Consider the following 21,053-nt stretch of genomic DNA (forward strand, 5'->3'; position numbering starts at 1 on the left):
ACAAACAAACCTGAACACTCATTTCTTGCATAATTAAGATGTCTATGAGTGATATGCAACAATGGGAACTTCACAGATGGAAAATTGTGGTGCTGGAAGGTGGAACTACAGCCTACACGATGCACTGTACTGAGGAGCTAGGCAGCAAAAAAAGTCACATGACAAGTTGAGCTTTGTATCAGTTGTCAATTCTGAATTCGTCCACAAGGTCTTATATATAGAATGTATGTCAATCTATAAGGTGGTAGATCCTGAACAGCAGCAGTGATACCTTCCACTGCAGGAAAAAAGTAGTTGGTACAGCAGATAACTATAGACACCTTATATTAAACTGGCTGCTCTTAATATACTGTAGATTTAAAGGACAATCATAACAATTTCTACTCAAGAAGTACTAGTGAACTCAGTGAGGTAGATACATTAGGATTGTAGCCTAAGGCTTGCCTACAGAAAGCACACTTCACGCAGCTTTGTGAAACATGAGTTTATTGCAGCACCACTTTTAGGGAGTGAAAATCCAAGGAGGCAACCATCCATCTCCAGTCCCCATTATTTTCATCAACTGGGCTACCCTCTCACCATTGGAACCAACTGTTCTTTAGTGGGTGTCATTTTGCTGCCTTTTACTACAGGCTGCAGTGCTGGAACCTACGAGGCCCCAACCTGCAAATCCACCTCCATTACATCCACTTTAAGGTAGGCTGACACCCTTGCTTGTTGGAAGCCCATTATAGAATGGTGAGCAGCCTACAGCAATGGATGTATCTGCTCTGGTGAGGAGCTGATGAGATGCTGGCAGATTTCTTCCTATGCCCCAAATAGCCAGTCTGTAAGGTCCATTGCAAGTGCATTGCAACTCTTTCCAAGAAGGTGTTTTGATTGACACTAACCAAATACATAACCAAGAACTAGTACTTGAACGGACAGCTGCATATTTCTGCATTGCAGGGGGTTGATGATCCTCGGTGTCCCTATTCTATGAGATACCTTTTTCTCTTGTGTCACATCTTAGTCCCTGCCCTTGGGCTGACAACCTGGCTCATTGATCTCTGGAAGTCACTCTGCAGACCTTTTTCAGCAGAAGGGTAGAAAAGCTTAACACCTCATCAAAAACCTACAGAAACTCTTTTAAGGAAAAGGGGGGAAAATAGTCCTGGCATATTGTGCCTCATGTAGAGAGCAATGCTGCAGGTACATATTGAGACAAACCAGACAGCTAAGTAAAAGACTGCCTTGTATTGCATGGGAGGGAGTAAAAACATTTTGACTCCAGAAAATGGGCATACACTAGATGACTTGTAAAGCCCATGTTGTCAGAAAACTCTGAAATTGCACAGGTTCAATTATAAATACTAAAGAGCAGTTCATGGAGGAACATAATCCTTGCATCATCACTGTTGTGAACGCTGAACTTCCTGATTTCTTTCTTTGAGCCCCAATAGTTCGGTTCTGAGTTCTCCAGGCTTGGGAGGAACTTCTGGTATTGTCTAAAAAAAGAAAAAAGGCAAGTCATACTGATACCAAGAACCACAAGTTCAGTTTTTAAATTTATAGCTTTGATTATATGCACTCTTAGTGGAAACTTCTAGGTCATGACCCATTATAAGGTATTAGCTCTAACCCAGGTGTGGGCTTCTGGGTATTGCTGAACTACAACTCCCATCAGCCCCAGCAAGCACAGCCAATGGGCAGGGATAATAGGTTCAGCAACATCAAGAGGGCCAAAAATTCCCCACGCTCCATTTCAAAATGCACAAAATGGATAAAAAGCTAAAACAATAAGGAATATTTTGAACTGCCTTTGGACACAGATCTGCAGGCTTAGGGAAAAGAGTAAGGTGTTCAAAGCCATCCACGCAACAGAAGATCCAATTATTATTGCTCAGCAGCTCATCTAAGGCCTAGGTTACTGTCTGTCCTGGGACGGACAGTAAAAAACACAACCTACAGTCTTGGGAGATATATTACCTCTCGGAGCTGTATTGGGGAATAAGTGTATGCCCAGTGTTACTGTGTTGTTTGATGTAAGCTGTCCTGGGGGTCCTTCTGAAGTTGAAAGGTCAACTATTTCAAACAAACCAATACATAAATGGTGTGGGGAGGGGAGAAGCCACTTACAAGATCAGGCCTGTAATATCGATGGACAACTTCTGCACCAGCAAACATGGACAACATACTTGCACTGAACATTTTCAGGTAGCGAGGCCAAGCTACTCCTGCAGGCATAGCCAAGAGCTACTAGCAGCAACTGGAAGACAAGTAAAAGAGGAAGACGAGGACACTGACTAGTGAAGAAATGGCATGAACTCTGATGACATAAAAGGAAAATGATGAAGTCCAGGATAGAAACACAAGATGCTGGACGTTCTGGCAGTGCCTATCGCTGGCTGTATCCAACTAATAATGCTCAAAATGGATTTCAATTGATTAACTTAAGTTTGTTGATTACAACGGATCTACTACACTAGTATGACTTGCCTACTACAACCCTCATTCCTGAAACAAAGCTACATCTTACGCTTGAAAAGCATTTTTACTATCATCCTTCCTGTGCTTTTTCTTGCTCAAAGCCACACAGCAAATAATAATAATAATAATAATAATAATAATAATAATAATAATTTATTATTTGTACCCCGCCCATCTGGCTGGGTTTCCCCAGCCACTCTGGGCGGCTTCCAACAAGGATGAAAAATACACTAAAATGTCACATATTAAAAACTTCCCTGAACAGGGCTGCCTTCAGATGTCTTCTGAATGTCAGGTAGTTGTTTATTGCTTTGACATCTGATGGGAGGGCATTCCACAGGGTGGGCGCCACTACCGAGAAGGCCCTCTGCCTGGTTCCCTGTAACTTGACCTCTCGCAGTGAGGGAACCGCCAGAAGGCCCTCGGAGCTGGACCTCAGTGTCCGGGCAGAACGATGGGGGAGGAGACGCTCCTTCAGGTATACTGGACCGAGGCCATTTAGGGCTTTAAAGGTCAGCACCAACACTTTGAATTGTGCTCGGAAACGTACTGGGAGCCAATGCAGGTCTTTCAAGACCGGTGTTATATGGTCTCGGCGGCCGCTCCCAGTCACCAGTCTAGCTGCCGCATTCTGGATTAGTTGTAGTTTCCGGGTCACCTTCAAAGGTAGCCCCACGTAGAGCGCATTGCAGTAGTCCAAGCGGGAGATAACCAGAGCATGCACCACTCTGGCGAGACAGTCTGCAGGCAGATAGGGTCTCAGCCTACGTACCAGATGGAGCTGGTAAACAGCTGCCCTGGACACAGATTTGACCTGTGCCTCCATGGACAGCTGTGAGTCCAAAATGACTCCCAGGCTGCGCACCTGGTCCTTCAGGGGCACAGTTACCCCATTCAGGACCAGGGAATCCTCCACACCTGCCCGCCTCCTGTCCCCCCAAAACAGTACTTCTGTCTTGTCAGGATTCAACCTCAATCTGTTAGCCGCCATCCATCCTCCAACCGCTTCCAGACACTCACACAGGACCTTCACCGCCCTCACTGGTTCTGATTTAAAAGAGAGGTAGAGCTGGGTATCATCTGCATACTGATGAACACCCAGCCCAAATCCCCAAAACAGAGATGGAAAAACAGTTTTAGGCTGCACAATTACTTGGGAGTATGTCCTAAGTAGATGTGCATGGGACTGCAATTTCTGTCCCATGCACATTTAAGAAACTGTTGGCATGCAGTGGGCTCCAATCCAGGAAAATTTCTGAAAACAAAGAACACGTTAGTCTGTCACAGCATAAATTTGTGTGCCAGCTGTGCCCATTCCTGTAGATGTCAGATCTGGCCACGGTGATACATACCTTAGGTACAATCCGTTTGGATTAATGAAACACACCCTAGATGGGACTGTCTTTATTGCAGTAATCTAACCTGGAGTTTACCAGAGCATAGAGAGCAGTAGTTGGGCTTTCCCTCTCCAGATAAGGCCCACCAGCCAAAGCTGATGGAAAGCACTCTGCGAATTGTAAATTGGTATTGTAACTTGTAAATTGTAAATTTTAAATTGTAAATTGGAATTGGTAAATTGGTATTGGTATTGTTATAATGAGGCTATTCTTGGAAGCTAATTGAAAACTAATAAAAATTATTATCAAAATGAAAGAAAAGAAAGCACTCTGCGACTCAGGTCACCTGCGCCTCAAGTAACAGTTGCAAAGGATCAAGCAAAGGCTCATGAACGGCAGTCTGCACGGTGGGAGAAGTGGGTTGCCTGTGGGTCTCTCAAACGGTTCTCCCAGACCCAAGAAACCGAGCAAATCCGCCATGTGACAAACACACAACTTGCGCAAGAGACACGCGTGTCCTTCCATAACGCCAAAAGGCAAGCTAGGCTCTTACCCACGGAAAGGGGGAGATGGGGGGGGCGGCTTTTCTTCCATGAAGCTCCCTGGTTGCTAGCACCGCCCTGAGGTTCCCGCTTACCTGCATCAGCCCTGATCGCTGGCTCGTCGGTGGCGGAGGTTAATCTCACGAAAGACGAGCCGAAAGAAGGTTCTCTTTGACCGGACCGGGAGCCAATAGAGGACGCGGAAGGCAAGAACAACGCACACGTCAAGAAGTCACGTGTACAACTAGCTGTTACGTCCCATCACTCTTCTGGAACTTGACAGCACTCTAGAGATAGAAATGTGGAATAGCATGTAGCCTTTTCATTCATGTAGCCTTTTCATTCAAGAGAAGATTTGAAAGACGCCCATGGCTGTAATTCTCGCCCTAGGTGCTCTACGCCTGCTCTAAAGTGTAACGTATATATGGGGGGAAAGCCCTAAATATTCCGCATCGGGAGATAAAGGAGGAAAGCCGTTAGCTTTTAGACCGGAAGTGCTATAATAAGGCTAATGAACCAAGTCACTCCTATTTTTGCTATGTCCATGATGAAGTAATAAAATAAAATTGAAATAAAATAAAATTTTGTATATATATATATGTGTGTGTGTGTGTGTGTGCTTTTTTTTTATTCGCAGCATAGGAAGTCTCATGGGAAGTTGTGTTATACTGAGTCAGACCATTGATCCATCAGATGGTCTGTTCTGGCCGGCTGATGCACTGAGCTACGGCAATATTTTATTTTATTACTTTGTTGTGTGTGTGTACACACACACACACACACACTAAAATAAAATTAAAATAAAATAAAATAAAATTTTGTATATAATAGTTGATGCTTTTGAATTATGGTGCTGGAGGAGACTCTTGAGAGTCCCATGGACTGCAAGAAGATCAAACGTATCCATTCTGAAGGAAATCAGCCCTGAGTGCTCACTGGAAGGACAGATCCTGAAGCTGAGACTCCAATACTTTGGCCACCTCATGAGAAAAGAAGACTGCCTGGAAAAGACCACTGCGGGAGGCAGTGGAGGACAGGAGTGCCTGGCGTGCTCTGGTCCATGGGGTCATGAAGAGTCGGACACGACTAAACGACTAAACAACAACATGTATACACACACACACACACACACACACAATGAAGTAATAAAATGAAATATTGCCGTAGCTCAGTGCATCAGCTCCGCCTGCATAAGGTCCTCCCCCGTTTGGCCCCACATCCCTCTAGCAAACCCGGGCAGGGCTGCGAGAGAGAACCCAGCCTGACACCCGCGGTTCCGGAGCGCTGCTACCCTTCAGACCAGGCGACGCCGAGCCACGTCGGCCAACGGTGCAAAGGCAAGCTTCCTACGTCGCTGAAATCGTAGCCCCCCGTTTCTCCATCCCGGATTTCTACGGTAGGCCGCGCCGCGTGTCAGTCTATCCTTTTCCTGTCTCTGTGGGCCGCCCAGCCCACGCCGGCGTCGCGGAACCAGAGAGAGTCGGCGGCAGAAGGTACAGCGCGCGAGCTGTGGGGGGAGGGGGAGGGGCCTTGACGGGGGTCGCGGGGTATTGGAGGTTGGGCTCGGCTGGCGCTGACTAGGCCTCGAGTTCTCGCCGGGCCTTCGCTAGCTGGGGAGGTGGGCGTCGGGGAGACGCCAGCGCTCGGGAATGGAAGCCGAGGAGCCCGGCCCCAGGTAGATGGGGCGGAAGGAGGCCGAGGCCGAGCTCGCGGGTGGGCAGGGGGGACTTCCAAGGCCCTCTGGGGGCGGAGGGGGCCGTGGTCGCCTCCCCTCCTACCCTGGAGGAGGCTGCGGCGAGTACAAAAGGCTTCCAGGCCAGGGTCTCTTGCCACAGGCAGGCCAAGGCCTGAGCCCGGAATGGGAAGGTGGAGAGGGGAGTGAGCGAGGCTCTGGGTCGCCTCTGTATTGTTATTTATAATGCGTGTTTATATTACTGATACATAGGCAGATGCACACAGGGTGGAGGGCTGCATCTCTCTCTCTCTCACACACACACATACACAATTATATATACTTACTAGCACATGTGTAATATTGGAGTAAGATCTGTTAGGTACGCTCACAGTACACATTTTACTGTCATGACTCCCCTGTATGTGTGTGTGTGTGTATTTATTATTGTTTATTGCAATTTTTAAAAATGGTTCTCATGCACCTTGCCCTGAGATCCTTTGATTATAGGGTGGGTTATACAAACACACATATATACTTATTGATTGGTGTCCATCTGTCTCGGGAGGCAATGGAGGAGTGAATGCAAATTGTTCGAAGGCAGAGACTGATATGAGAGAGACATGTTTTGTGCATATACATGTGCACATACATACATACATACATAGATAGCTGCTAGCAGAGTGGGTGGGCTTGGCATGATTCATATTATCAAAAAGTGCCCATACATAGAAAACTTGTGTGTCAGCAAGAGGCTTGAAGCCTCTGGCTTCTAATTTTTCTACAAGTAAGGGCACGGGACTGGTGTAATTTAAGAGTGTGTAGTGAAATGAGCTTCCATCTGCAGTGTGAAATGGTACAATCCAGAAACAGGCTTACCAACTTGAAGCAGTTCATGTGGAACTAGGCCTCCACGAAATGTGTATTCAACACTCTTCCTATTACCTTGGAAAGCAATTATCCTTTCTACGGGTGTGTATTCAGGATCAAATCATGTGGATGAGTTGTTTCTTTATGCTAGTTGTAAAGAGTGGTGAAAGGATGGTTTTTCCTTGCCCGCTTTCAATTACACTTAAGGTGGAAACTAACTTGCCTTAATAAGTATAAGGGTAGAGCTCCTTTTTTATAGTACAACAGCAATGGTCCAGTTCAGATACTCTTAAAATAATCGGCATATGGGACATGTCTATGAACTCAACTGCGGATAGGAAGTAGTATCTGACCCATGACAGCAGGTTTTCCCAGCAGCAGTTTGCATGAGCATATTGGTACCTTTTTAAAAATTCTATTTGCAGCATAGGTAGCCTCATGGGAAGCTGTGTTATACTGAGTCAGACCATTGATACATCTGATGGTCTGTTCTGGCCGGCAGCTGCTCTCTTTGGCTGGGATTTTTCCAACCAAATCTGGAGGTGCTGGGGACTGAGTCCTGGGGCTTTCTGCATGCAAGGCAAATGCCCTGCCTCTGCTCTACAGTCTTTCTTTCAGTGAATTGGTGTCAGGAAGTGGTGCCATTCAGTGTGTGTTGTAACTTCTTTTACTCTGCTTGTAGGGTTTTTCAGTGCTTGAACCAGGTTAGCATGTTGTGTTGGGACACATTGACTTGATTAGCAATTGACAGTATTTTGTGCTTTCCCAGATCATGCAAACAGGAAACATAACTCCAAATCATTTGTCTTTAAATTACACTTTGAGAATCAACCCTGTTACCACTCTGATCATATATTTAACAAACAAAAAGCAAGCACAACTATTCATGGGTAACTTGGGATACTTCCAGAATGGAGGTTAATAGAATAGATATCACAAATGGGCTGTTCGCAACATTTTTTAAAAATTACCGGTTGGTGGAAGGAATCCAGGTCGGAGCGAAACAATACAAACTTAAAGCTTTTGCAGATGACCTAGTTTTGACCCTGCAGGAGCCAGAATCTAGTACGAAAAGAGTGTTACAATTGATTCAAGACTTTGGTCGGGTGGCGGGATTTAAATTAAACAAACAGAAAACTAAGGTGCTGGGGAAAAATTTGACAGATACAGAGTCAGAACGGTTTCAGAGAGAGACAGAACTAACTGTGGTTAAAAAAGTAAAGTACCTAGGGGTAAACATAACAGCAAAAAATCTGAGTCTTTTTAAGGATAACTATGAAAAATGTTGGTCTGAAATTAAAAGAGACTTAGACAGTTGGACAAAATTGAAACTTTCTTTGTTAGGCCGAATTGCTGCTATTAAGATGAATGTATTGCCAAAAATGTTGTTTTTGTTCCAAACACTACAGATTGTGGACAAGACGGAGTGCTTCCGGAAGTGGCAGAGAGACATCTCTAAGTTTGTCTGGCAGGGCAAAAAGCCCAGAATTAAGTTTAAGATATTAACTGATGCGAAAGAAAGAGGGGGCTTTGCCCTGCCAGACCTAAAGTTGTACTATGAGGCCGCAGCTTTCTGCTGGCTAAAAGACTGGCTACTTCTCGAGGACACTGACGTTCTGGATCTGGAAGGTTTTAACAATGCTTTTGGTTGGCATGCATACTTATGGTATGACAAGGTTAAGATCAATAAGGCCTTTAAGAATCATATTGTCAGAAAAGCAGTGTTTAATGTCTGGACAAAATATAAAGACTTATTGGAAAATAAAACTCCAAGGTGGCTTTCACCGCTGGAAGCTAAGGCCCGAAAAAGACCCAATATGGAGGCCAAATGGCCAAAATATTGGGAAATACTAGAAAAAGATGGAGACAATTGGAAATTGCAGAGTTTGGAGAAAATGAAGGATAAAGTGCGAGACTGGTTACACTACGCTCAGATTAAAGAAGTCTTTAAAAATGACAAAAAGTTAGGGTTCCAGGTGGAGAAATCGAAGTTGGAAACAGAACTGTTAGAGCCTAAGACTAAGGTACTTTCAAGAATGTATAACTTGCTGTTAAAATGGAACACACAAGATGAAATGGTTAAATCGGCTATGATAAAGTGGGCACAGGATATTGGGCACAACATTATGTTTGAGGACTGGGAAAGGTTGTGGACCATTGGGTTGAACTTCACTGCATGTAATGCTTTGAAGGAAAATGTAATGAAAATGATATATAGATGGTACATGACCCCAGTTAAACTTGCCAAAATATACCATTTGTCTGATAATAAATGTTGGAAATGTAAAGAAAATGAAGGAACATTCTTTCACCTCTGGTGGACCTGCCCTAGAGTGAAGGCTTTCTGGGAAATGATATATAATGAGCTGAAAAAGGTATTTAAGTATACCTTCACTAAGAAACCAGAGGCCTTCCTTTTGGGTATTGTCGGCCAGAAGGTGTTAAGGAAGGACCGAACATTATCGCTAAGCACTGGAAAACCCAAGATCTACCCACACTGGAAGAGTGGCAGATGCAGCTGATAGACTATATGGAACTAGCCGAGATGACCGGCAGAATCCGAGACCTGGGAGAAGAGAAAGTTGAAGAAGAAATTTAAGATTTATTTTAAAAAGCATTGTAATTTGGTTGAATGTTAAGAAGGATGCTAGATCATAAATAATTGAGCACCATTAAACTAGATGGAATTAGGATGATAAGTGAGATTGAGGAAAAAATATAAACCTTTGGGAGAATTATTAGATTATATTTTAAATGAATGGGATACAAGAATGTAATACAAGATGATAAATTGCTGGTAAGAATTGACAATGATGCAAGTGGGAGCGGGAGATGCGAGGGAGTCCAATGAAGCTAAGAAAATATGTTATGATATATGTTTCATTGTTTTTTATTTCTGCAATTATGTTTAAAAATTTTTATATATATATATATATATATATATATATATATATATATATAACATTTTTTAAAAATTAATTGGATTTTTCTTGGAAAGGGTAAGTCTGAATTAAATGGGGAAGTATAGAATGGTATTTTTACACAAACAGTGTCTTGGGAATGCTGCAAAAGATGTGCATTTCTAAGAAGCACCGATTCCACACCAAGCAGCTGTCTGGAAGTACCCCTTTTGTTGACCTTGGCTCTGATCCTGTGGGAGCAGAAGTATATACCGTATTTTTCGTCCCATAGGATGCTCCGTCCCATAGGACGCACCTAGTTTTTTGGGGGGGAAATAAAGGGAATTCCCCCCCTTTATTCCCCCCCCCCAAACCAGGTCGGGGAACAACGGGATGGTGGCGTTGTGCCTCCTCGCTGTCCCCCAAGCTTGTGGGGCTGGCCGATGTCTGCCCGAAGCGCGGGGCACTCTGCTTCAGCGCGCCCCGCGCTCCGTGCAGCAGGCTGCTGTCTGCAACCTAGGGAGCCCTGCGGGATGTCTGGCCGGCACGAGGGGCGCCCTGCGCGCCGGGCAGCAGGCTGCTATCTGCAGCGTGGGGAGCCCTGCAAGAACTCCCGCGGGCTCCCCAGGCTTGCTGATAGCTTCCTGAAGCCTGGAGAGCGAGAGGGGTCGGTGCGCACCGACCCCTCTTGCTCTCCAAGCTTCAGCAAAAGCCTGTATTCGCCCCATAGGATGCACACAGATTTCCCCTTCATTTTTGGAGGGGAAAAAGTGCGTCCTATAGGGCGAAAAATACAGTAATATATAAGATGAGAATTGTTGCCAAACATGGAAGAAATCCATCAGACTCGTCTTGAAAATGCATGTCAAATACTACTTGAAATTTTGTTCCAAATTTATAATTTGAAATGGTAGTAAATTTAACCTTTTTAAATTATTTTTTTAAAGACATTATACTGCCCTTCAACCAGCATTTTACCCTTTTCCATTCCATCAAATGATGACTGGAGTTCCAAACATGGAGATGATGAATGAAGAGGAAACACTTCAGGGGCCTTTGGAATCAGACTTTGTTCCAGAACCTGTTCAAGGTGTCTCAATTTTTTCCTTGAAATGTTTAAGCAAATATGCAGGAACATATTTCTTTTATAATATCTGAAAACAGTTGGATAGCTTCATTCTTCAGAGTGGTGGTTTTGCTGACCTGAACCAATGCTTATTGTGAAAATGTGCCCTTTTCTTTACAGTTTTAAAATATTGTAGTAAGAGAAAAGAGTGGACACTTCTAGCTTGAGCTTGCACATTTTTTTCTAATAACTGATTAAGCAGCAGTTTACATGAACATACTTAACTTGCATTTCTGTTGTATACAGTAAATGGTAAATGTCAAAGTTACAGGAACAAGTTGCATAACCTGTCCATATCATGGTATTCATACATGCATTACATTAATCTCAGATTGTCAGTGCAATCCTTTTTATTCCGTTTTGTAGTTCAGAAACTGATCCCGTCTTTTTTCTGGTTGGCCAGCATGTTGTATTAAAGATTACAAATTTAGTCTCACTTGATTATTCTACATCAATATTTAAAATAGTAGATTACCAATCCCCTTACAATTCTTGGATATTGTTACTCATTTCTGGATAACATTTAATAATACAACTTCTTAGTTTGCAGCATAACTATATGATTGCTTGCCATGTAGTTACTAAGTTATTTCTTAGGATAATGCACAAAATAAAGTTTTGATGCAATCAAACTTTTCTTGCAGCCTTGTGATTTATATAGCAAATTGAATTTATTTGTAAAAGCAGCCTCTAGAACTAAACTTGAATAACCTTAAGATTTCTCAAGTAATTTTTTATTGTGTCCTTTCTCCAGAAATGAGCACTGGGGTCAGTTTTGATGCTCAGAGCTCATTTGCAAGGCATTTTAAAAACCCTCTTTCATGTATACCAGCAGGTTTCTAGTAATATATTTATCTATCCAAAGATAAATATTAACAGCAAGAGCTACCCGATGCTCTTTTCAGGGCAGTAATGGGATGGATAAGTTAGAAAGATGTGGAGTTCTTCCAACTTTCGTTGAGACTATTTGTTGGATGGCATGTTTAGCTGAAAGATATTTTATAAGTTAGAAATAGATTTTTAAATGTAACATTTCACATCATCTCTGATTAAATAGTAGTATTTTGTCATCTCCAAAGACATAATAAAAGTAATTTCCTTTTGTCTTACAGCAACTGTTAAAGGAAGAAAGAGAAAAAACAAAACTTCTGAACCCAAGAAACCTGCTGCTAAAGTTGCCAAATCAAAAGCCAAACAAGAAAAAATCACAGATACTTTTAAAGTCAAAAGGAAAGTAGATCGTTTTAATGGTGTATCTGAAGCTGAATTGTTAACCAAAACTCTTCCTGATATACTGACCTTCAATTTGGATATTGTAATTGTAAGTCAGATGTAAGAAAGTTTTATCTGTAGATAACTGTTTTGCAGCCAGTTCAGTTAGCAACTTTGTAGTAAATCCCAAAAGGGATGTCTGTGTTAATCTGTTGCAACAATAGCATTCTGTTCTTCCCTTGTATAGATTTGGGCTCTGTATAGAAATGTTACAGACCTCCTCCTCTTGTATGACCTTTTGGCTCTACAGTTTAATGTTTTTCCCTGGGAGTTTCTCCATGAGTATAATTTATTATTCCCCCCTTTTTTTCTTTTTAATTGATAAGAAGAGGGTCATTTGTTGTTTCAAGTGATCATTTTACTAGATTGGCTGGGAACCAAAAGTGATCACTTTCTGATATTTCCTTATTCCCAACAAATAATTGAGGTCTATTTCCACTTTTCCTTTTTCCTTAGCTATTTTAAAGTATTTTCCTCTGTTTTAGCACAGTGGTTTCCCATTGTCATAAACATTTCAAGTATTTACAACAGATCTGTAAGAGCGGATGAGATAAGTGATTAACTTTATATTTTCTGGAACGTGAAAGTCCTCTCTGAGATATTTCACATTTTAGTTCCATACCCTGCTTTGCTTCAGCAATTAATAGTGGTAAACAGGTCTTTATTTATTTAAAACATTTGTATCTTGTCATTCCTCAAAAAAAGCTCAAGGTAGCTAACAGAACAAAATCACAACTTAACAATTTTAAAACGTCCGTTGCCAAAAATATGAAAACAGCCAAAACAGAAATAGAAAGCAGCAGCAGTCCTCTCTTACTAGTAGCATTAAAATATATTCAAAGAAAATAGAGATAGTTAAAACCAATGCATTAAAACCATGTTATAAAACCAAACACATAGGAGCATAATGTAAATAGGTGGGCAGGCTCATCCAGGAAAAGGCAGCCCTGTAGATGACCCAGTCCTAAACCATTCAGGGCATAAAAAGTATCCAAAGCACTTTGAGTTATTCCATGCAACAGATTAGAAGATTTAATTGTTCTTTTGTTTTCTAGATTGGTATAAATCCAGGTTTAATGGCAGCCTACAAAGGCCATCATTACCCAGGACCTGGAAACCACTTCTGTAAGTTCCACCTTCTATAATCTCTTGAAACTTTTAAGAATGCAGTTTTAATTCTGCATTTTCTGATTGTAGAAGGGCTAGAGAAATGAGATTGTGGGCAAGATTTGGCTTTTGCTGGAAGAAGTGTAGTGAATGGCTGCATGGGTGAAATGTGAGCATGTAGAATAGTGCATATTCAGCATGAATGCTAAAAGGAAAATGCCAAGCGGTGACATAATACAGGAGAAGATCTGTTATCTCACTTCCTTCCAAGAACATCAGAGGCAAATTGTGTGGGAAACGCACAATAAGAGAGCCAAAAACGACATGGTGTTCAAGTACTGGTTGCCTGAGCAGTGATAAGAAGTTGACTGCATTGTAACTCAAACTATAAGAATCATATATTTTCTGCCTCCACAGGGAAGTGTCTCTTTTTGTCTGGGTTAAGTGAAGAACAGTTGAATCATATGGATGACCACACTTTGCCACATAAATATGGTATTGGGTTTACAAACATGGTGGAAAGGACAACACCAGGGAGCAAGGACCTTTCCAGGTAGGGTCAAGTTGGAATTCCGTAAATAGATCATTGATATTTCCAGGCCTGTTATATAACTTAATATTTTCCTCCCACTTTTTAGCAAAGAGTTTCGGGAAGGAGGACGGATTCTGGTGCAAAAATTGCAGAAGTATCAACCTAAAATAGCAGTTTTTAATGGAAAATGTGAGCCTTTTATATACAAGATTTCTGCATATTGATTTCACTGGTATTGTATTGTGACTAACAGTCAATTTGTATTTAATTTTACTGTAGGCATTTATGACATTTTCAGCAAAGAGGTTTTTGGAGTAAAGGTTAAAAAGTTGGAATTTGGACTCCAGCCACATAAGGTTCCAGACACAGAAACAGTAAGTTCCTGTCGTGGTTATGAAATAAAAACACAGAATCTTACCATTTGTGGAAGAAGGAATTGATATAAACTTGCACTGATGGAGAAAAAAACACTTCTATTCAAAACTATTATCTTAGAATTTAAGATTTCACTACCTGTGAGTGAGATAATGGAAGTTTTTGAAACAAAGTTTGTGTTTTAAAAATGCTCTACCAGTTTGGAGGCTTCTGATTTAACATTGCCTTCTGTTTTGATATTTTTTTCCTTTTTACAGCTTTGCTATGTTATGCCCTCATCCAGTGCAAGATGTGCTCAGTTTCCTCGTGCACAAGATAAAGTTCATTATTACATCAAGCTGAAAGACCTAAGGGATCAGCTGAAGGGTGTCGCGTCAAATGCAGAGGTCCAGGAAGTGCAGTACACATTTGACTTGCAGCTAGCACAAGGTATAGCATATGAAGCCAGAATAACCAGGATTTGCTCAAAAGACCTAACCCACATGAGAAAAATAAAGTGGGCCTGGGCAGCTGCTCAGTGCTGTAACTGGAAGACTGCAGTTTTGACCTATTTTAAACAAAAGTGTCCTAAACTTATGCATGATTTCTCCTTTGAAACTATTCCTTAAACAGTTTAACAAGAGAGCAAATAGAAAGTTTTTAATACATTTTGGAGGCCTTATAACTTGTAATTCCTTAAAATTCTATTTTATACTGGATATTATTTAATCGTATACAATAAGAATATAATTAGAATATGCCTTCTGAGTAGGATAGCAGTGTTATCTTGTTGAAAGACTCCTCATATGCTCAAGTCAAGAGTTTGAAATCTGATTTATTTTTCTCTATAAGGTTTTTATTGAGATTTTCCCATAAAACAATAAGGTTACAGCTACCTAAGATACAAAACAAGAAAAAGAAGAAAAAGAGAAAGAGGCAACAGAGATAGAGAGAAGAGAGAGATAAAACAAAGAAAGCAGAAACAGAAACATTAGCAAAAATGACAAAAGAGGGGCTTCCAATTTTCAATCTACAGTGCAACCTTGGTTCTCGAACTTAATCCGTTCCAGAAGTCCATTCAACTCCTAAAACCAAGGCGCAGCTTCCGATTGGTGCAGGCACCACAGAAAAAATAACCGACAGCTGCATCAGATGTTCAGCTTCCGAAATATGTTCCAAAACTGGAACACTCACTTCTGGGTTTTTGGCACTCGGGAGCCGATTTGTTCGTCGACTAAGCCGTTTGAGAACCAAGGTTCCACTGTACTGGTCATGTACAGAAAGAATATAAAATTATTTAAAACCATCGTCAATATGAACTACTATCTACTTCACTGTCTGTTAAACAATATTTCCTCTTAAGTTACAGTGTCTCATAGTCATCATTTCATTTGTTGCATGGAAAGTCCATGATAGGTCCCCTAAATACTGTAATTATTTCTAAGTGTTAACCATATTTCTTCTTTTTATTGATTCACACCAACATTACTCCATATTGTATCATAGTATTTCTTTCCATCCATGTCCATATTAAGGTCTCTCCACTGTGATCATATATTATATTCCATTTTTGTTTCTCATATATCCACTTGTTCATGTCTGGTTAGAGATTTGATTTAAGCTTTCAATGTATGTGTGTGTGTGTGTTTCTTCAGAGGATGCTAAGAAAATGGCTGTCAAAGAAGAAAAATATGATCCGGGTTATGAAGCAGCTTATGGGGGTGCTTATGGTGAAAAAACAGCCGAGGATGGTGAACCATGTAACTTCCCTTCAAATGGAACAGGTAGAGTATAGGGAATATTTTGTTTTCTCTTCATTTTAATCCATGTTCCCTGATGCAGAAGATAATTAGGATTGGTTCTATTAATTTCTTTTGTTTTAGACAAGTGCAACACTGCATTTGGAACTCAATGCAAAAGTATAAACTATTAAGGTGTTATAAAGTAGAAGTCACATTCTGCATTCACATGTAACTTCTTATATCTATTTTTAAAATCCGACATAGAGAATCATGTATAAATCTGTGTAAGTAAAATTCAGTCTCTTCAGTTGCCATATATTTTCTCTGTCTTTCCCTCTCTCAATTTATCACTTGTAAGATAATGATGATAATAATAATGATAAGGAGCAGCAGCCACAGCAGGATCTAGGGGTACTGTTGGGGGACATGGTAAATTAGTGAGAAATAGCAAATCCAAAATCCAAAAAGTTATTCATGGTTATTTGACTTATTTATCATCTTTAGTGAAATAGAATAACAAAATACAAATTTTAAGTGCCAGTTGTGCTTTTTAATTCCATTTATTTTCTATCTTGCTCTTCAGCCCCAAGTGATTCTCATAGTGGCTCACAAATAAAAATGAAACTACAGATACAATAAACAATCATTTATGAAGTAGCAGAGCACTAAACCAGATATTAGAACCAGAGCTGCATAAGATCAAAACTGTTTGTTAAAATACCATCGAAAAAACAAATAAAAAGTAATGGCACTAACCCAATAATTATTGTCAGCACAATGTGAGACTCCCTTCCAAAGATGGGACATTTGATGGGCAAATATTTCTCTTCCAGTGGAAAACAGACTGACAGGAATGCCTTGGAGGAAGGCATAGAATTCCTGAAGCACACTTACTTTCTTATAAAATTGGCTAAAATATGGCCATCTTTAGGTTTTTTTAAAATTGTTTTTTTAATGAAATGGATTGAGTAAGTTAGTTGCTTTAAGTTGTACATGTTTAACTTCTTTTTTAAATGAATAACAACTGGCTGGCCAAATTTGATGAAGTGAACATGTGTGAGGGCCGACCAAAGTTGCTGAGCTTTTTTTTTTTTTTTTTTTACAATTTTACCCCAAAGATGTTGAGCTTTTCTTAGGATTTAACCCCAAAGTTGTTGAGCTTTTCTTAGGATTTTACCCCAGGACATATACTGCCACGGGGACCGGATTAAATCATCCGGCGGGCCGGATTAGGTCCCCAAAACAGACTTTGGACATGTCTGGATTAGCATTTTCCTGATGTGGCTACCCTCAGCCACCCAACATCTACAGTCAAACAGATGGATGGATGGGGAAATGCCTTTTCTTCCTTCAGCCAGAGCACCATCTAAAGGATTAAGTCATTTTGGTTTGTTTTCCTGCAGCAGCCAGTGCAGAGTACAGCAGTGGATCTTCCTTTGGAGATGTCCCCAATGGACAGTGGATGACACAATCTTTCACAGATCAGATTCCAGATTTCAGGAATTCTAGACCACAAGAGGAAGAAGGAAGCAATGCTTAAAGGCTGCCTTTTAAGCCAAGCGTAACTTCTGCAGGAGTTTTTTAAAATACAAATGTCAAGAATGGTACCTCAGTTCTCCAACTGAAGCATTTTTAAATAGCATTTTACCTCTTAGTTCTCTCTTATGATAACCATTTGTGTTTGTAGATTTAGACCTATGAATCAGGTCACTTAAAGAAAATGTTTTTTAAGAGATGAGGCTTCCCTGTTTCTTTCTCTTTCTTTCTTATTTTGTATGAGACTTTTGTATTTAAATTGTTCCATAGCTGAAGTTTTAGAAAACTGACTTCTCATTGGTGAAAACTTTTTTTGTTTGTTTTGTTTTAAATCTGTATTTTGTAATGTAGTTTGTGAACGTACCTTTTTAACCTATCCCTTCATGTGTTGGGATATTTAATACGTGTGTTAGTCCATCTAAGGAGAGGGAAAGCTGCTTGTAGATCTAACATTGTTACTGGAAGTGACATAGCAAGTTATTGTCCAGCAAATCTGTTACACACAGTTGTAGGCCTGCCTCTGGTTTGAAGGAGTCTTGTTTTATGGCAGAAAGTAGTGTGCAGGCATGTATGTACATCATTTGACTACTGCCACTTGAATGTGTGACCTGCCGCCATTGAAAAGCATAAGGGTTGAACCAAATGATCACCAGGTCTATCCTCTGTTACTTTATGGGGGCCAAGCACCTTCATCCTGTTGTTGTTGTTGTTGTTGTTGTTGTTGCTGATTAATATCTGCTGCTATTTCAGCTGGCATTTTCACTCTCTCCATTTCATTCACCCTCAAGTGATCCCAGTCAATCAGGGATTATATACTGGATGTGGTGACATTACAGTGCTGTGCAGCCGGTCAGATTTGACTGCTTGCTGATGTCACTAAGAGCAAGTGGGTTCCCCTTAGTGTAAGGGCACTGCTTCAGATTCAGATTTTGAGGATAATCTTGGCCCATAATGGATTCTAAAATCAACATTTTAACAGCCTTTCACAGGGATCTCTGTAAAACAACTGAAAGTTGTAGCACTTCTTTCAGTTCTGATCTAAGATTATCCTAGCACATACCTTGGTTCAGTCCTCCCTTTACTACTTTTGCCTCAGCCCTAAAAAGCTTTCCTTGTGAGAAATGGAAATCCTGCCTCCAGTGTATTGTCTTTGATGGCCCATGATAAACATGCATGTGTGAACAATTCCTTAGTGTGTGAGAGAAAAGTGTGTGTATAAAGAAGAGAGGTATGAGGAGACTGTGCACATGCTTCTGAGAGTTTAATACCTCAGTCTCATAGCTACTTATCTCAGGAAGATGGAGGGGAATGCTATAACCGCCACATTTTGTGTGTTCCCTTCTGCCTGCCCTCTGAAGGTTGAGCTGCTGGTGGGGAATGGCTTGTAGTGTAGATCTTGGAATGGAAAGATATAGTGGTGGGGATTTAGGGCTAGGGAACATGTGGTCATCCAGATGTTTTTGGAATCCAAATCCCATCAGCCCCAGATTGCATGGCCAATGGTCCAGGATGATTGGAGTTGTAGCCCAACAATAAATTGAACGGCACATGATCCCCAACCCTGATTTAGTGTTTCAAGAGAACTTTGGCCAGAATAGAGAACCACCTTAAGAAGGAAATATGTATGCTCTGTACAGTGGTACCTTGGTTCTCGGACTTAATCCGTTCCGGGAGTCAGTTCAACTCCCCAAACTGTTCAAAAATGAAGGCGCGGCTTCTGATTGGCTGCAGGAGCTTCCTGCACTCAAGCAGAAGCTGCGTCAGACATTCGGCTTCTGAAAAACATTTGCAAAATTTAACACTTACCTCCGGGTTTGCGGCATTCGGGGGCCGATTTGTTCGACAACTAAGCCGTTCGAGAACCAAGGTACCACTGTATAGGCTTTTAAAATACATACATGCCACAGGAGAAGGAAAACATTGGAAAGGACTGGGGGCAAGAGAGGGTTGATCTGAAGAAGCTTCACCAGAATTCAGCATTTTTCATTTTTAGGAAACATCACATTCCACATCTTGGTGGCCAAAACGATGTTGGTGGTAGTGTGACATTCAGGCAGTTACAAGCCTACCCTAGGAAATGGACATAATTGCCCACCTACAAAACATTTCCTAATGGTTTGGGGCACAATGACATTGCATTGCAGACACAACACCTGCATATGGAAGACTTCAGTAAGCTTGCCCTGTCCTCCCCTCCTACTCATGGACACTCATACAGGCAGTGCTACGGTGTTGGGAGAAATGGGAAGTCTCTGTGCATTTCCACAAATCTATTGAGCCCCTTCTCTCCATGCTTGCAAAAGTTTGGGTATAAGTGAAGGAGATGTGTCCCTTTCCCCTCTAACGTTCATTCGCACTGCCTTGTATGCACAAGTGAAGGAGGGAGAAAACGGCCTCCGTTTTAGCTCTGTTGGAATTCTTTGCTTGCAAGTTTTGAGCCCACAATGCAAGTAGATCATGCTCATTGTCTTTGGATAAACTTAAATTGATGTTGGGAGTGTTTGTTCTGTCTGTGCCTAATATCTTGCTTCCTTCTCTCTTCCCCGCACCTCCTTTTTGTCACAAGTGGGGAAAAGATGGCTTGAAAGTAAAAGCAATAAGAGGATCAAACTGAAGTTTTGATCATCTGCTGATTAGGTGCTTCGGATACTTGAATTATGCGCAAGAACTGTGTCTCCATAATGTGTACATAGTCTAGATCACTATTTAAGTATACCACGAACAGCTGGATTTATTTAAAAATGTCTTGTGTGTGTTTGGATCAGGAACAATGGGTTGAGTGGATCAATTTAAAGTAGATCCATAGCTTGCTAGCAGCTTTGAACCTTATGTAGTGTTTTGACTTGCTGCTCATTGAGAGATAAGCATGTTTGTGATCTCCCTCCAAAATCATGTGCTTTAATCCACAAACACAACATTGTTGTTTTTTAAAAAATAATAAGATTGAGGTGTATATTCTGGTTCTGATCATGTCGGTTAGTTGCTGTGGAAACTTTTCATTATCTGGTCAACAATCTATAAAATGATTCACTTGCAGCACAGTCCTATGCATGTTTACTCAGAATTAAGCCCTCTGGTGTTCAGTGGGATTTACTCCCTAGTAAGTGTGTTCAGGATTACAGCCTTAGGTTTTTTAAGGGTTTTTTTAATGTATCGCTGTTTACATGGACACTTTCTTGCAAGTGCTTGGAGTGCCTTGCATCAGGGATCTGAAACAATTTTTAGTTTTAACAAAGCTATATTGCCACAGGTGGTGGACAGCTCAGTAGTAACTTTAGTTAAGGGTGAAAGGGGAACATCTTACTTAAAAGAGCATCCATTAGATTACCAACAGGTTAATGAAATGTGAATGCACGTCTGTTGTCAAACATGGTGCTTTTAAAAATTGTATCGAACACTTCTGATCTGCCAATTTCTTGCAAAAAAACAAAGCAGGAATTGTTGCAGTATCTTCTGGTGCTTAATTGTGGCATTGTTTAATAAAAGTCTTAATGCTGAATTGTTTGTGCTGTTGAAAAGAAGAAATGGATAAATTATTTGAAATAAATAAAAGAACGGATGTTTAATCTTGGTTTTAGTTTGACTTCATAATGT

General features: G+C 41.0%; 2 protein-coding genes across 4 annotated transcripts; one reads left to right on the top strand and one right to left on the bottom strand.

Moving 5' to 3' along the window:
• Positions 1 to 469: 469 nt before the first annotated feature.
• UQCC6 (ubiquinol-cytochrome c reductase complex assembly factor 6) lies at positions 470 to 4,611 on the bottom strand. Its single transcript, XM_079993238.1, has 3 exons — positions 4,444 to 4,611; positions 2,119 to 2,248; positions 470 to 1,487 (listed from the first exon to the last, which is right to left on the bottom strand). The coding sequence occupies exons 2-3, from the start codon at positions 2,224 to 2,226 to the stop codon at positions 1,392 to 1,394; spliced, it is 204 nt and encodes a 67-aa protein (XP_079849364.1). The 5' UTR covers positions 2,227 to 2,248; positions 4,444 to 4,611; the 3' UTR covers positions 470 to 1,391.
• Positions 4,612 to 5,513: 902 nt separating this feature from the next.
• Positions 5,514 to 21,025, top strand: TDG (thymine DNA glycosylase). 3 transcript variants are annotated; one of them, XM_079992915.1, is made up of 10 exons: positions 5,514 to 5,744; positions 10,738 to 10,880; positions 12,029 to 12,237; positions 13,244 to 13,313; positions 13,713 to 13,848; positions 13,934 to 14,016; positions 14,107 to 14,201; positions 14,460 to 14,631; positions 15,837 to 15,965; positions 17,327 to 21,025. In XM_079992915.1, exons 2-10 carry the CDS (start codon positions 10,787 to 10,789, stop codon positions 17,461 to 17,463), a joined length of 1,125 nt encoding a protein of 374 aa, XP_079849041.1. In that variant the 5' UTR covers positions 5,514 to 5,744; positions 10,738 to 10,786; the 3' UTR covers positions 17,464 to 21,025. The 3 variants fall into 3 exon arrangements, with proteins under 3 accessions (XP_079849041.1, XP_079849040.1, XP_079849039.1); XM_079992914.1 differs by having other exon boundaries at positions 5,721 to 5,841; XM_079992913.1 differs by lacking the exon at positions 5,514 to 5,744 and adding an exon at positions 5,868 to 6,023.
• Positions 21,026 to 21,053: the final 28 nt, after the last annotated feature.

This window comes from Podarcis cretensis, assembly GCF_951804945.1.
Source record: "Podarcis cretensis genome assembly, chromosome: 10".
Lineage (NCBI taxonomy): Eukaryota > Metazoa > Chordata > Lepidosauria > Squamata > Lacertidae > Podarcis > Podarcis cretensis.